Here is a 15,768-nt window from a genome sequence, read left to right as displayed (position 1 = left end):
GGCTTCCGCTGCTCCCGCGCCCCGCCCCGCCCCGGCCGCCCCGCCCCGCCCCGGCCGCCCCGCCCCGCCCCGGCCGCCCCGCCCCGCCCCGGCCGCCCCGCCCCGGCCGCCCCGCCCCGGCCGCCCCGCCCCGGCCGCCCCGCCCCGGCCGCCCCGCCCCGCCCCGGCCGCCCCGCCCCGCCCCGGCCGCCCCGCCCCGCCCCGGCCGCCCCGCCCCGTCCCGGCCGCCCCGCCCCGGCCGCCCCGCCCCGCCCCGGCCGCCCCGCCTCGCCCCTCCACGCACCTCCAAGAGGGGCCCGCGCCCCGCCCCGCCCCGCCCCGCCCCGCCCCGGCCGCCCCGCCTCGCCCCTCCAAGAGGGGCCCGCACGGCGGCCGCGCCCCAGCCCAGCCAGTTGCTGCAGCCTAGCGCGCGCTACCCGCCGGAGCTCGGCCAGCCCCCGCCCCGCGCGCAGGAGGGCACTCTATTCAGTAACGCCCCGGCGTGACACCCACCAGGAGACGTGATCTCCAAGTGCTGTTTCATTTTCCTTTGCACAACAAGCCTGTGACAGGTTGTGTGTGTGTGTGTGATGTCATCTCCAAGTGGTGTGTGTGTGTGTGTGTGTGAGAGAGAGAGAGAGAGACGTGATCTCCAAGTGCTATTTCGTTTTCCTTTACACAAGCCTGTGACAGCTTGTGTGTGTGTGTCGCTCAGTCGTATCCGACTGTTGCGATCCCATGGATTGTAGCCCACCAGGCTCCTCTGTCCATGGGATTATCCTGGCAAGAATACTGGAGTGGGTTACCATTTCCTACTCTAGGGTAAGAGGAGAAGGGAGTGACGGAGGATGAGATGGTTGGATGGCATCACCCACTCAATGGACGCGATTTTGAGCAAACTCAGAGAGATAGTGAAAGCCAGGGAAGCCTGGTGTGCTGCAGTTCATGGGGTCGCGAAGAGTCAGACATAACTTCAGTTCAGTTCAATCGCTCAGTCGTGTCCGACTCTTTGCGACCCCATGAATTGCAGCACGTCAGGCCTCTCTGTCCATCACCAACTCCCGGAGTCTACCCAAACCCATGTCCATCGAGTTGGTGATGCCATCCAACCATCTCATCCTCTGTCGTCGCCTTCTCCTCCTGCCCCCAATCCCACCCAGCATTAGGGTCTTTTCCAATGAGTCAACTCTTCACATGAGGTGGCCAAAGTATTGGAGTTTCAGCTTCAACATCAGTCCTTCCAATGAACACCCAGGATGGATCTCCTTTAGGATGGATTGATTGGATCTCCTTGCAGTCCAAGGGACTCTCAAGAGTCTTCTCCAACATCACAGTTCAAAAGCATCAATTCTTCAGCGCTCAGCTTTCTTCACCGTCCAACTCTCACATCCATACATGACCACTGGAAAAACCATAGCCTTGACTAGACGGACTTTTGTTGGCAAAGTAATGTCTCTGCTTTTAAATATGCTATCTGCTGCTGCTGCTGCTAAATCGCTTCAGTCGTGTCTGACTCTGTGCGACCCCAGAGACAGCAGCCCACCAGGCTCCCCCGTCCCTGAGATTCTCCAGGCAAAAACACTGGAGTGGGTTGCCATTTCCTTCTCCAATGCGTGAAAGTGAAAAGTGAAAGTGAAGTCGCTCAGTCGTGTCCGACTCTTCCAGACTCCATGGATGGCAGCCCACCAGGTTCCTCCGTCCACAGGACTCTCCAGGCAAGAGTACTGGATTGGGGTGCCATCGCCTTCTCCAAAATATGCTATCTAGGTTGGCCATAACCTTCCTTCCAAGGAGTAAGCGTCTTTTAATTTCATGGCTGCAATCACCATCTGCAGTGATTTTGGAGCCCAAAAAAATAAAGTCTGACACTGTTTCCACTGTTTCCCCATCTATTTCCCATGAAGTGATGGGACCAGATGCCATGAGCTTAGTTTTCTGAACGTTGAGCTTTAAGCCAACTTTTTCACTCTCCTCTTTCACTTTCATCAAGAGGCTCTTTAGTTCTTCTTCACTTTCTGCCATAAGGGTGGTATCATCCGCATATCTGAGGTTATTGATATTTCTCCCGGCAATCTTGATTCCAGCTTGTGTTTCTTCCAGCCCAGCGTTTCTCATGATGTACTCTGCATAGAACTTAAATAAGCAGGGTGACAATATACAGCCGTGACGTACTCCTTTTCCTATTTGGAACCAGTCTGTTGTTCCATGTCCAGTTCTAACTGTTGCTTCCTGACCTGCATACAGGTTTCAGACATGACTTATAGACTGAAAAAAGAACAACTCTAGGGGATCTTCCCCACCTAGGGATCAAACCTGTGTCTCGTCTGTCTCCTGCGCTGGCAGGTAGATTCTTTACCACTAGAGCCACCTGGGAAGCCCTGTTATATGAATTGTCGACTAAAAAATATTTTCACAACCTGAAATTAGAGAGTTGTTTTATTTGGTGGTAAAGTTTAGGTCTCAGAACCTGGGAGACAGCATCTCAGTAGCTCTGAGAAAACTGTTCCCAGGAAGCAGGAGGGAAAGTCAGGCTACATACAAGTTTGCAACAAAGGGAGCAGGCAGTCTGAACATCAAAGATCAGGTATCTAGTTAAGGAACTTGGCTTTCTATGTCTGGAAAGAAGCAAGCCTCTGTACTCACTGAATTCATTCCTTTCATATGCACCTCAGCTATCTGGGGCCAATCCTGTTTCCTTGTTCACCTTGCTTCTTGCATTCGCCCAGCTCCTCAGCAATTGGGAAGGGGAGAAGCCTGGGGGGGCTGCCACATCCACTGGATCACGTGGATCACAATTAGTTTTGGGAGCCCTCATTCACCTTTGGACAGAAATCGCTGATGGCTGTTTCATTCCTTGTTTATTGATATGGCAGGAGATATTTTCATTTCACAGTATGCTGTTCATTACCAGAAGAAAAAAAAATTTGCCATGTCAAGGTCATTGTGATGAAGAAGCCTTTCAAAGACCTAATCTCCAGCCCCAACCCAGACCTTCAGTTTCCTCAGGAGAGAAGTGTCTGGAATGGCCCATCCCCTGCCTGCCACAATGAGTTGCGGCACCAGGAGGGGTGAGCCTGGTTCCCTGAACTCCTGTTGGTTAACAGTGCAACCCCCGGAACCCCCTCCAGAGCTCTGAGACCAAAGGAGGAATTTCACTGGGCCACTTCAACCCCACTCTGCCCCCAAACCTATCCGAGTGGCTGTTGCCAGCCTCACATGACATAAAGTTGACATTCGGCAATTGTCTAAAAATTAAAATTTTTAACACACAGTATAAGATAGAAATTAGGGACTATTGCATTCCTTGTGCCTATAAATGAAAAGAAGGTGACATAGCTTCACTACTGTGTGCTCAGTCTTTCAGTCGCATCCAACTCCTTGCGACCCCGTGGACTGTAGCCCTCCAGGCTCCTCTGTCCATGGGATGCTCCAGGCAAGAGTACTGGAGTGGGTTGCCATTTCCTTCTCCAGGGGCTCTTCACTCTCAAAAGAGACAAAGACCCCAGCAGGGTGATGGGAGAAGATTATTTACTAAAACATCAGAAAAACACTTTCCCATTCAGATGACACGACCTGTGAGGGATAAAGAGGGCGTGTGTGTGTGTGTGTGTGTGTGTGTGTGTGTGTGTGTGTGAGAGAGAGTGTTAGGTCCAGGCTGCCCCAGCCATCTCAAAGCTGCAATTTTACCCGCAGCAGATCCACCCAGTGATAAATTGAAGAGTCATAAAGCCTTGCTTACACATTTCAATTAAAAGGGTTGAGAACAGAGGTCATTTCATGGTGTTAATAACACTTCTAGGGGTTCTGACAGCAGCGACATTTCAGAGAAAGAAATGCCCGGGCACGCATCAAAGAGATCAACATCTGATACCGCGCGTTGTTGGCAACATTCAAAGGCTACTCTTTCCATCTTTGTTTTCCTTCTACCGTTTGCATTTTGTGAGACGGCTTGTTGTCTCTTTAGACTCAGATCCACCTGATTTTGCCTGCTAATAGCTCCTTCGTCATTAAGACAGCCAGCCACGGTAGGGTTATTCAAACACTCGAAATGAAGAACAGTTGAACTCTCTGCTGAAACCTTAGTCTAGTGGGAGATCTAGGGTTACTTCCTTTGGTAACACACTCCTCCACACTGCAGTCAGGTGAAGACGTCTCTGTAGAGACTTCCCATGAGGTTGTAGTAAACACGGGCTGTGGGGGCAGGTGCTGAGGGAGGACCAGGAGACGCACCTGAACTCTTGAGCCGGTGTGTCTGGGAGAGCCGACCCTGAAGCAGTGAATCAGCCGGTGTCCAGAAGATGCTGAGGAGCCCCGGTGTTGCTGGGACCCCTGGGGCATGACCTGCACCCAGCAGCATGCCTGGCTGGTTCAGAAAGGCATGGTACGGGCTGGCTTCTCTGCTCAGCTTCTCCTCCTTCATGCTGATCATTGTTGCCCTGGCGCTGCCCCACTGGCTGAGTGGGAAAATCCTTTGTCAGACGGGAGTGGACCTCGTCAACGCCACAGACCCAGAGCTGGTCAAATTCATTGGAGACATTTACTACGGGCTCTTCCGCGGTTGTAAGGTGCGGCAGTGCGGGCTGGGGGGCCGCCAGTCCCAGTTCACGAGTGAGTATACTGGGGCCACAAAAGCTGCTCCAGAACACTTATTGGAAATATTTGCATGGGGTGCATGCATGCACGCTCAGTCGCCCCGTCAAACTCTTTGTGACCCCACGGACTGTAGCCCACCAGGCTCCTCTGTCCATGGGATTTTCCAGGCAAGAATACTGGAGTAGGCTTGTGTCTAAATGCAGAATTAAAGAGCCGCTTCAGTCTAAGGCATGATGACAAAATCCATAGTAAGCCAAGGACTTACTCTTGTTCAGCATCAAGAAAAAAACTTTTTTTTCTTTCTGCAGAGATTTGTAGATCTTTGTAGTTTACCTCTGTGAACAATCACTATTAATATATTGAGTGCTTACTTGTGTCAGACATTCTACTAAATGCTTTCCATGGTTTGTCTCTGTTAAGCCTTGTAACAAATTTATAAAGAAGGCATTATTAACATTCCCATTTTTCAGAGGGTTACACAGAGACTCGGAGAGTTTATTACATAACTTGCCTGAGGTCAGCCAGCCAGGAAACAGAGTCAGACTTTAGACACAGGCCACACAACTGGGGTGTACTCAGCCAGTCTGGCCCGCGAGGGTAGACCGCCTGCTGAAATGAAACTTACACTTTTGTTTATATTAATATAAAAGCTTCGGAGTCTGAGAAAGAGCCAAAGAGCTCTACATCCGAGCACTGGAATCAGACTACCTGGGTTCAAAGCCCAAGCCCATTGTTTCCTGGCGGGGAGAGCTCGGGCACGGCTGCTGTCCGTGAACGTGAGCAGGTACTGACCAGGGCGGGCGGACGTCCAGGTCATGTCCGAGCTGCTCTGCGTGTAAACAGAGCAGGAATCCAAGCCCAGCGTATGAAGGGTCCTCGGGGAAGGAAAAGCCAACACAAAAAGCCCAACGTTCTGCATGTCTTCAGAATGAGACAGATCGCCGGTGAGAACAGAAGCCTACACATTCATAATTAATCCATATAATGGAAAAGCAAGGGATAAGGATTTTCATTCATTATTTGATTTCTATATGTCAGGATTGTAGTGGATAAGGAGATGGCAACCCACTCCGGTACTCTTGCCTGGAAAATTCCATGGACGGAAGAGTCTGGTAGGCTACAGTCCAAGGGGTCACAAAGAGTCAGACACGACTGAGCGACTTCACTTTCTTTCTTTCTTTAGCCAGAGTATCTTCCTAAACATAGAAAGAGAGAAAACTGGAACCACTGACAAATAATACAAACTGGCTTCACTTATATACAGGAAGGATATACATGTTAAAATTTGTCAGGTATAGCAATAAAAAAATTCTTGGGGACTATTTATATTTACCCAGAAATGAAATTGGACATGCGATACTGAAAAAATAGCTAGGTCTTTTAAAAATATGAGGGGATAAAATATATCAGCAAATCTGATTGACTTTGCTGTACTGTAGAAACTAACAACCACATTGTAAAGCAACTATACTCCAATAAAATGTAATAAAAAATTGCATAAAAAGCTGAAAACACATTTAACATAAATAGATAAATAAATATAACAAAGAAATAGGACAAGCTAAAAGGAAATGATGACAGCTGTGTGCAGTACTTGGTTCTGAGCTGGGCCCGTTGACTATAAAGGACGTCACTAGGATAATTGATGGAACCTGAACAGGGCATCAGGATTAAACAGCAGTCATATGCCAGTGTTAACCTAATGATTTTGATAGTTGTATCACGGTTGTCAAAGAGAATGCCCTTTTTGAAGAAATTGCCCCTGAAGTACTCAGGGTTGAAGGAGCAATGTACCCTCAAATGGTTCAGAGGAAAAACAAAATATTGATAGCATTAAGGTTATTTCAAAACCACTTATACAAAAAAAAAAAAATTAAGTGGGAGATGGCACAATTTTTTAAACAATCGTAGATAATTTGCAAAATTTTTATTTTGTATTGGATATTCTCAGCATCAGAAGTGAGTCTCGCTGCCTTTAGTAAAAGGCGAAAGATGTATATGATTTGAAGAGAAACCAGAGTATATGTCTCGCTGTCTTTGGATGCACAGCTCCTAGAGCCAACATCACCCAGCTGTGTGAGGTGCCTAGGGGTGCATCAGAGCCCAGCACCCCAAGACAGAATCAGGATTTAACTGCTACTATCCATAGAAATATTTAAAAATCCTGCTCCTAGGGCCTGTGTGCAGATCAGGAGAATTGGGGGGTGGGTGTGAAGGTGCTTTGTAAACTGGAATAGGAAGGTTTGGTTAGGTCTCATAAGACAAACAGCCTCCATTCCCACCTTCATAGGGATCTCCCCTACAGTCACCCAGGAAGGTCAATTTCCAAATCAACCAGGGAGAAGAGCAAAGAGCTATATATACAGGATGGCTTCCCGGGTAGTTCAGCAGTAAAGAATCTGCCTGCCAATGCAGGAGACTCAAGAGACCTTGAGTTCAATCCCTGGGTAGGGAAGATCACCCGGAGAAGGAAATGGCAACCCACTCTAGTATTCTTCCTTGGGGAATCCCGTGGGCAGAGGAGCCTGGTGGGCTACAGTCCATGAGGTTGCAAAGAGCTGAAACAACTGAACGGCTAAGCACACATATAAGCACTCATATACGCGGCACAATCATGATTAAGATCCTTGTTTATACCCAGAATTTCTGAAATAAAAGCAAAACAACCTAGCCATTTGAGTAGAAAGAAAGAGACAGATGCTTATTTAGCCGCATTCATGTATTCAGCCATATTGTAGAGTATTTGTGGGCCTGGCATTTAAGAAAAACAGGGATGAACTAAACAGAGGAGTGTCTGCCTCCAGAAGCTTTCCATCCGGGAAAGAGAAAGGTGGTAAGTGATCCCTGAGCTGTGATACATTAGTGTCACAAGCTTCCCTCTTAGTTCATTTCCTTCATCCATTTCTGTGCTGGAGAAGAGATCTTATGTATGCCCATTTAACTGATGAGGAAACTGAGGATCAGAGAAACCAATAAAGAAAATAATTTCTGTAAAAGCAGCTGATGTAGTGCCTGAAAGGTAGTATGTGCTTGATCACTTTTAATTTGCTGGGGCCCTCGTCATCTCTCACCCCCAAACATTCCATCCACAGCCAGACCTGGAACTGACTTCAGATCTCACACTTTTCCTATTACTGTCTATTTTAGATAACAGTCCTCTCTCAGATGTGTCTTTTGCAAATATTTTCTCCCATTCAGTGACCATGCTGTTGTTTTCTTGACACTGTCTTTCACAGGGCAGAATTTTTTCCATTTTCATGAAATCTAATATATCAATTATTTCTTTTTTAAATTATTTTTTGCCTTGCTAGGGATAAAAAGGACCTCAGGACTTCTGTAGGATATTACAAATCTGTAATAATAAGGTAATTATCTAATTTGAGATGCTGATAGGTTGATTAATCACTTCTGGGAGTCAAGCAAGGTAGCTTTTATATGTACACAATAAGAATACGTAATCAAATTCAGGACTTGCCTGGTGGTTCAGGAGCTAAGACTCAACACTCCCAATGCAGGGAGCAACTAAAGGTGGAAGACCCCACATGCTGAAATGAAGATCTGACGCAGCCAATAAATAAATACATTTCTTTTTAAAAAGAAATATTCAAAATAAAGCTTCTAAAATTTCAGCTCTGCTAGAACTAAATTTTTACATCTTTGCTTATCCAAGTTATCTGATTTTCCTGCTATGCTGTGTATGTGCTAAACCCCTTCAGCCATGTCTGATTCTTTTCGAATTCTTGGACTGTAGCCCGCCAGGCTCATCTATCCATAGGATTTTGCAGGCAAGAATACTGGAGTGGGTTGCCATGCCCTCCTCCAGGGGATCTTCCCAACCTGAGATTGAACCTGAATCACTTACATCTCCTGCATTAGCAGGCAGGTTCTTTACCACTAGTGTCACCTGGGAAGCCCCCACATCACTTCATATGCCCCAAAATGCCTTCATCCATCATAGTAATAGGTCAGGAAGCAACAGTTAGAACTGAACGTGGAACAACAGACTGGTTCCAAATAGGAAAAGGAGTACATCAAGGCTGAATATTGTCACCCTGCTTATTTAACTTATATGCAGAGTACATCATGAGAAACACTGGGCTGGATGAAGCACAAGCTGGAATCAAGATTGCCAGGAGAAATATCAATAATCTCAGATATGCAGATGACACCACCCTTATGGCAGAAAGTGAAAAAGGACTAAAGAGCCTCTTGATGAAAGTGAAAGAGGAGAGTGAAAAAGTTGGCTTAAAGCTCAACATTCAGAAAACTAAGATCATGGCATCTGGTCCCATCACTTCATGGCAAATAGATGGGGAAACAGTGGAAACTGTGGCTGACTTTATTTTGGGGGGCTCCAAAATCACTGCTGGTGGTGATTGCAGCCATGAAATTAAAAGACGCTTACTGCTTGGAAGGAAAGTTATGACCAACCTAGACAGCATATTAAAAAGCAGAGACATTACTTTGCCAACAAAGGTCCGTCTATTCAAGGCTGTCGGTTTTCCAGTAGTCATGTTTGGATGTGAGAGTTGGACTATAAAGAAAGTTGAGCACCAAAGAATTTATGCTTTTGAACTGTGGTGTTGGAGAAGACTCTCGAGAGTCCCTTGGACTGCAAGGAGATCCAACCAGTCCATCCTAAAGGAAATCAGTCCTGGGTGTTCATTGGAAAGACTGATGTTGAAGCTGAAACTCCAATACTTTGGCCATCTGATGCGAAGAGCTGACTCATATGAAAAGACCCTGATGCTAGGAAAGATTGAGGGCAAGAGGAGAAGGGGTCAACAGAGGATGAGATGGTTGGATGGCATCACCGACTCAATGGACATGAGTTTGGGTAAACTCTGGGAGTTGGTGATGGACAGGGAGGCCTGGCGTGCTGCGGTTCATGGGGTCGCAAAGAGTTGGACACGACTGAGTGACTGAACTGAACTGATCATAGTAATTGGTTATTTCTCAATTTTCTATTAAATCAAATCTGGAGATGGTTTCTTATGATTACATGGGTATGATTAATTCTGTCCCAAAGTTATATTGTGTGGATTGTGCTTTAATTAGTTAAACCAGTCTCCTACTGATTCATGGGCTTCCCAGGTAGTTCAGTGGTAAAGAATCTGCCTGCCAATGCAGGAGATGCAGGAGATGTGGGTTCTATCCCTGTGTCGGGAAGATTCCCCTGGAGGAGGAAATGGCAACCCACTCCAGTATTCTTGCCTGGGAGATTTCATGGACAGAGGAGCCTGGTGAGCTACAGTCCATGGGGTCGAAAAGAGTTGGATAGGACTCAGCACAGCACCGATTCGTATTTTCGTTTCTCTCCAACTTTTTGCTACTTAAATGAATATCTGATACACACACACACACACGCACACGCACACACATATACAGCTTTGAGCACATGTGGGAGTGCTTTTCCTAGAAGTGAAATTACAATGAGACATGCTGCCAAATTCCTCTCTAAGAAAGTTGTATGAATTAATATCACTACCGGGTTTGGCACCATATCCTTCCCTACACCTTCAACAACACCGTGTATCAGCGAAACTTTGGTCTTTGCCAATCACATGGTGATGATTTTCTGTTTTAAGTGTTTGGTGAGGATTATTATGCTGGTCATATGTCCTAAGGATTGCATGAGCAAGTAAGGGGATAAAGAAACAGTTAGGTAATCAGGCACAAGCTACCATGTTTGGAGTGGAAAAAAAAATTGCTGAGAGTTTGCAATAAAAAATAAAAATCTAAAGGACACCGAGATATAAGGAACAGAAATGAAAACGAGAAGTCCTACAGGGAGAAGTCCCATGGGAAGGAGCTCATTTTCCAGGGTAAAGTTTCTCAGGCCGAGGAGATAACCACATGGAGATAAATACACATGGAAATACAGAACTAAAAGGAAAATTCGATCAGAACTAAAGATGTAACTGTGCTGTGTCTGGAAACTTCTGAGTGGAAAGGACACTGCAAAGGGAGAGAGACCAAAATTCTTGTTCTCAGACTTGGCAGACACCAGCCTTCTCTGAATAAAAATGGGCAGGTGAGCCGGCAAAGGAGCGAGGGGACGGGGTCAGGCAGAGAGTAGAGCCAGGAAAGCTTTGAGTCCTGGATCCCAATTGGGGTGGGAGACGGGCCGGTCAGTCTGGTGTCAAGTAGTGAAGCAGGGAGGCGGGAGTGCACAGGACAGCCCCAGGTTAGACCAGGAGGTGCTCAGTAGAAACCTCGGAGTAGTTGCAGAGGAAGGGGTTTGCCCAGCTGTTTTTATTATTAGTAGTATTATTTTAGCTTTCACCATTGTATTAAGTCTTTATTCAATTTGTTACATTATTACTTCTATTTTATGTTTTGTTTTTCTGGCCATGAGGCATGTGGGATCTTGGCTTCACCAGCTAGGCATTGAAGCTGCACCTCCTGAACTGGAAGGCCAAGTCTTGACCTACTGGACTACCAGGGAAGTCCCCAATTTCGTTGTTTTAAATCATTCACATATAATAACTGAAACCAGTGACTCTAAACTCTATATACCATGTGGTACATAGGACTATGGGGCTTCCCTGGTGCCTCAGACAGTGAAGAATCTGCCTGCAGTGCAGGAGACCCAGGTTCGATCCCTGGGTCGGGAAGATCCCCTGGAGAAGGAAATGGCAACCCGCTCCAGTTTTCTTGCCTGGGAGATCCCATGCACAGAGGAGCCTGGTGGGCTACAGCCCAGAGGGTCGCAAAAGGTTTGGACAAGCAACAACACTCTGACCCTGACGAAAGCTTTGTGACCGGCCTTCTTAGACTGCTTCTACTGCCGGGCTCCTTTGCTAGAGACACCCCCTGGGGCTTGTGTGGATCAACTCACACCAGATCCCGGACCCGCAAGGCCGACGCCGCTTAAACACCCAGCTGGGGCATATTCTCATTTCGCATCCACCCCAAGGAAGCCAAGGTTGTTGGCCAACTGATAAGGAGTAAATGTATCTGGGCAGTCTCCCGCTTTCCGGAAGCCCAGCGCTTGCCGCCTTGCCCTCACTCCACTGTGCTAGCGCCTTCACGGTAAGCAGCCTGGGCTGTGTACCCTTGAGCTGAGCTCTGAGGCTGACGCGTTGGCTCTGTCTTGTCTCCCCAGTCTTCCCACACCTGGTGAAGGAGCTCAACATGGGCCTCCACGTCACGGTTGTGCTGCTCCTCTTCTTGGCCTTGGCGCTGGCTCTGGTCAGCATGGGCTTCGCCATTCTCAACATGATCCAAGTTCCGTACCGGGCAGTCAACGGCCCCGGGGGCATCTGTCTATGGAATGTTCTTGCAGGTAAGGGAGGCCCCATGGGAAGAGAGATTCCTGCCCATGCCATCAGGAGGCTGAGTTCCAAGCAGGTGGGCAGAAGGTGTGAAGGAGTGCAAACACCCCACCTCAAGCTTCACTTCCCTGGATCTGTTACCTTCTTGATGGGCACCAATGTCCTTCTTACTAAAAGTTGAAGAATAGCTGTCATCATGGAGAATCAGGTCTTAGCGTGAATGAGTGGCTGAGGGCTTGGAGCAGCAAAGAGTTTGGGATGAGAGACAGGGAAGACAGAGAGATGAGGGTGGAGAGGTGGGGACCCTGGGACCAGTGGTAGGGGAGCTGCTGCCATGATGCTGGAGGAACCTCACAAAGAACAGAAGAGAAGGAACCTGGGGGCTCGCAGTCCTTATTTTCTGTAACCCTCACAACCTCCCTATGTCTGTTGTTGTTGTTGTTCAGTAGCTAGGTCGTGTCTGACTCTTTGGGACCCCACGGACTGCAGCCTGCCAGGCTCCCCTGTCCTTCGCCTTCTTCTAAAGTTTGCTCAAATTCATGCCCATTGAGTCCATGATGCCATCTAACCATCTCATTTTGTGCCACTTCCTTCTCCTCCTGCCTTCAATCTTTCCCAACATTAGGGTCTTTTCCAATGAGTCACCTCTGCTAATCAGGTGGACAAAGTATTGGAGCTTCAGCATCAGTCCTTCCAATGAATATTCAGGGCTGATTTCCCTTAGGATTGACTAGTTTGATCTCCTTTCAATCCAAGGGACTCTGCCATAGTTATAGATGAAGAACCTGAATCTCAGAGACATTAAAAGATGCACTGAAAGGCACACAGTCATGAGTAACAGAGGCAAGATTCCAACCCAGGTATAACTGAGTCTAAGCCTTTTGTCTTTTCATTAATCCATGGTGTCATCTATGACCACCATGACCTATTTTCCAAGACAAAACCCAAGTCAAAAGATGTGTGTAAGCGTGTGCAGGTGTGTTGATTTAGGTGAGTATCTGGTATATAGAAATTAATTCACCTTTAGTTCAGCACTGAAAAAAATCACCTGTAATGAAAGTAACAAAATCCCAAGAATGATTTCAGAAAATCCAGTTCAAATGGTGAAGGTGTCCTGATGTCAATAACCTCTCACTACCTTACTACCTCATACAGGATGACCAGCAAGTATAAAAACAAGTAATGTTGGTTTTCTCCACTTTAAAAAAAAAAGGCAAAATTGAAGGCAAATGGAGGAGACAACAGAGGATGAGATGTTTAGATAGCATCACCGACTCAATGGACATGAATTTGAACAAACTTCAGGAGACAGTGAAGGACAGAGGAGCCTAGTGTGCTGCCCTCCCTGGGGTTGCAAAGAGCTGGACATGACTTAGGGACTGAACAACAACAGCAATGTTGCTTCATCATGCATTAGAACCTAATGTCGGTGAATCAGTTATTACATTCTTGCCTATATTTGCAGACTGTGACCATCCTGTAGAATTTCTTATAAACATGGCTCACTCCCGTCTAGACTTGCTTATCTCTGCCTGAATCCTCACAGTGACTGGCATGTAGAAAGTGCGCAATCTCACTCTTTAAATAAATGTTTATCTCGGTCAATTTCCTTCCGTCTTGAGGCAGTACTCTCAAGCTCAGAGTATCTTTAAGGAGGCAGTTTGACAAAACTTGACTCTCAAAAGGCATCAAAATATGAATAGCCTTTGATTAAACAACCCCAAATAGTAATTTATGCTAAGGAAATAACTGGAAAAGAGCACAGAAATATACATTAAAAGGTGTTTCCTGCAGCACTTTATAATATCAAAACTTGGAAGCAATCTAGAAATCTAGAAATTAAGTCACCGTTAATTAAACTTAATTAGGTGTGTCACTGGAATGAAGCATCATAGACCAATTTAAAGTGGTGCTGTAACAGAATATTTAGCAACATGGAAAAGAAATATTCAAGTTAGAGAGAAAAAAATCAAGTGTAAAACAGTAGGAGTACCATAATACTAATTCTGTTAAAAAGAGAGAAATGTAAAGAAATATACTAAAATGTTCCAAGTGTTTTCATTTGACTTTTAGGGGAAAAAGCAAATTTGTCTTTTCATCTTTATGATTTTCTTGGATGTCCAAGTGTTTTTCAAGGAAAGAATAATAATCTAAAGAAAGAGAATAATAAATATGTTTTTAAAATACTAATTAAAATCAGGGTAGGGGAAAAGTTGAGCAAAAGAGAGAGAGATGGGGAGAGAAAGAGAAAGAGAAACAGAGAGAACCCAGAAGGTCCAAGTCCAAAGCAACCGGTAGGGAAAGACATGAAGCCTTCCCCTCTCTCCCTTCCTTTCCTCCTTCTCTCATCTCTGCTTATCACTAAGCTTGGAAGGAGGATATTAAAGAGGAGAGAACCGTCTAGCCCTCTGCTGATCCTCCAGTCCACCCCATAGGATGCCCTTGTGTCTTCCTTATAGCCTCAGGGTCTGCATACACAGGCTGAATTAGTTAGAGACTGAGATTATCCAAAGTAGATAAGTGCCCTGCACTGGGTAAAGGAAAAATTAAAGGGCTTGAGATTCAAAGTTGATCTGATAGGAAGCTTATTCCCACGCCTCTTGCCCCTCACACAGTGAACTATCTGCCACTTTTAAAAGCAAATTAAAATTTGTGTCACCCTCAGAACGTTTTCAGGGGCTTCCCTAGTGGCTCAGTGGTAAAGCATCTGCCTGCAAATGCAGGAGACCTGGGTTTGATCCCCAGGTTGGGAAGATCTCCTGGGGGAAGAAATGGCAATCGGCTCCAGTATTCTTGCCGGGGAAAAATCCCATGAGCAGAGGAGCCGGGCAGGCTACAGTCCATGGGATCGCAAAGAGTCAGACACAGCCAAGCAACCTAAACCCACAAAGTTCATTGCTTGTGCCTCAGAAAAGCCACCTCACGTCTCTAGGACTCTAACTGCAGAAGAAAAGGCTGTGTATGAGGGTGTACTTTTCGGGTTTCAGGCGGAGTCGTGGCCTTGGCCATCGCCAGCTTCATGACCTCGGTCAAATTTCACGCCCTGTCAGAACGGATCGCCAACTTCCAGGAGAAGCTCTTTCGCTTCGTGGTGGTGGAGGAGCAGTACGAGGAGTCCTTCTGGATCTGTGTGGCCAGCGCCACAGCCCACGCCACTAACCTGGCTGTGGTGGCCATCAGTCAGATCCCCCTGCCGGAGATCAAGGCCAAGATTGAAGAGGCCACGGTCACGGCCGAGGACATCTTGTATTAATAACCTGCACCTAAAACCAGTTTTTGGTGTGAATGGAAACCTCCCTCTTCTTTTTCCAGGTTTCACAGTCCAGAATGTCTGTGTTACTGGCAGAAAGAAGAAGGAAGTGGAAGGGGGGAGGGTAGTATGTGCACCAGAAAAAAAAATATTCTGAATTTCTAGCATCTCTGTACTTCTTTCTCACTGACCTTGGAGTTAGAGACTCTGCCACTTGGCACCTGTCTGTGACGCTGGACGATTCACTTAATATCTATAAAATGGGAATATTAATGACCTTGCAAGATTGTAATGAGCTTTTTGTTGTTGTTCAGTCACTAAGTCGTGTCTGACCCTTTGCAACGCCATGGACTTCAGCACGCCAGACTTCCCTGTCCTTCACTGTCTCTTGGAGTTTGCTTAAACTGATGTCCACTGAGTTGGTGATGCATCCACCCGTCTCATCCTCTGTTGCCCCTTCTCCTCCTGCCTTCAATCTTTCCCAGCATCAGTGTCTTTTCCAATGAGTTGGCTCTTCACATCAGGTGGACAAAGTATTGGAAATTCAACTTCAGCATCAGTCCTTCCAATGAATATTCAGGGTTGATTTCCCTTAGGACTGATTGGTTTAATCTCCTTGTTGTTCAAGGGATTCTCAAGAGTCCTCAACACCACTGTTCAAAAACATGA

At 46.7% G+C, this 15,768-nt stretch overlaps 1 protein-coding gene across 1 annotated transcript; it reads left to right on the top strand.

Annotated features, from left to right (window-relative positions):
- Positions 1-4,334: 4,334 nt before the first annotated feature.
- On the top strand, positions 4,335-15,102 carry CLRN2 (clarin 2). The gene is made up of 3 exons (XM_081501018.1): positions 4,335-4,587; positions 11,681-11,860; positions 14,837-15,102. Exons 1-3 carry the CDS (start codon positions 4,335-4,337, stop codon positions 15,100-15,102), a joined length of 699 nt encoding a protein of 232 aa, XP_081357144.1.
- Positions 15,103-15,768: the final 666 nt, after the last annotated feature.

The sequence above is a fragment of the Giraffa tippelskirchi genome, chromosome 1 (genome assembly GCF_054371585.1).
Source record: "Giraffa tippelskirchi isolate mGirTip1 chromosome 1, T2T-mGirTip1v1.2.pri, whole genome shotgun sequence".
Classification (NCBI taxonomy): domain Eukaryota; kingdom Metazoa; phylum Chordata; class Mammalia; order Artiodactyla; family Giraffidae; genus Giraffa; species Giraffa tippelskirchi.
This window is presented reverse-complemented; position numbering and strand designations above follow the sequence as displayed.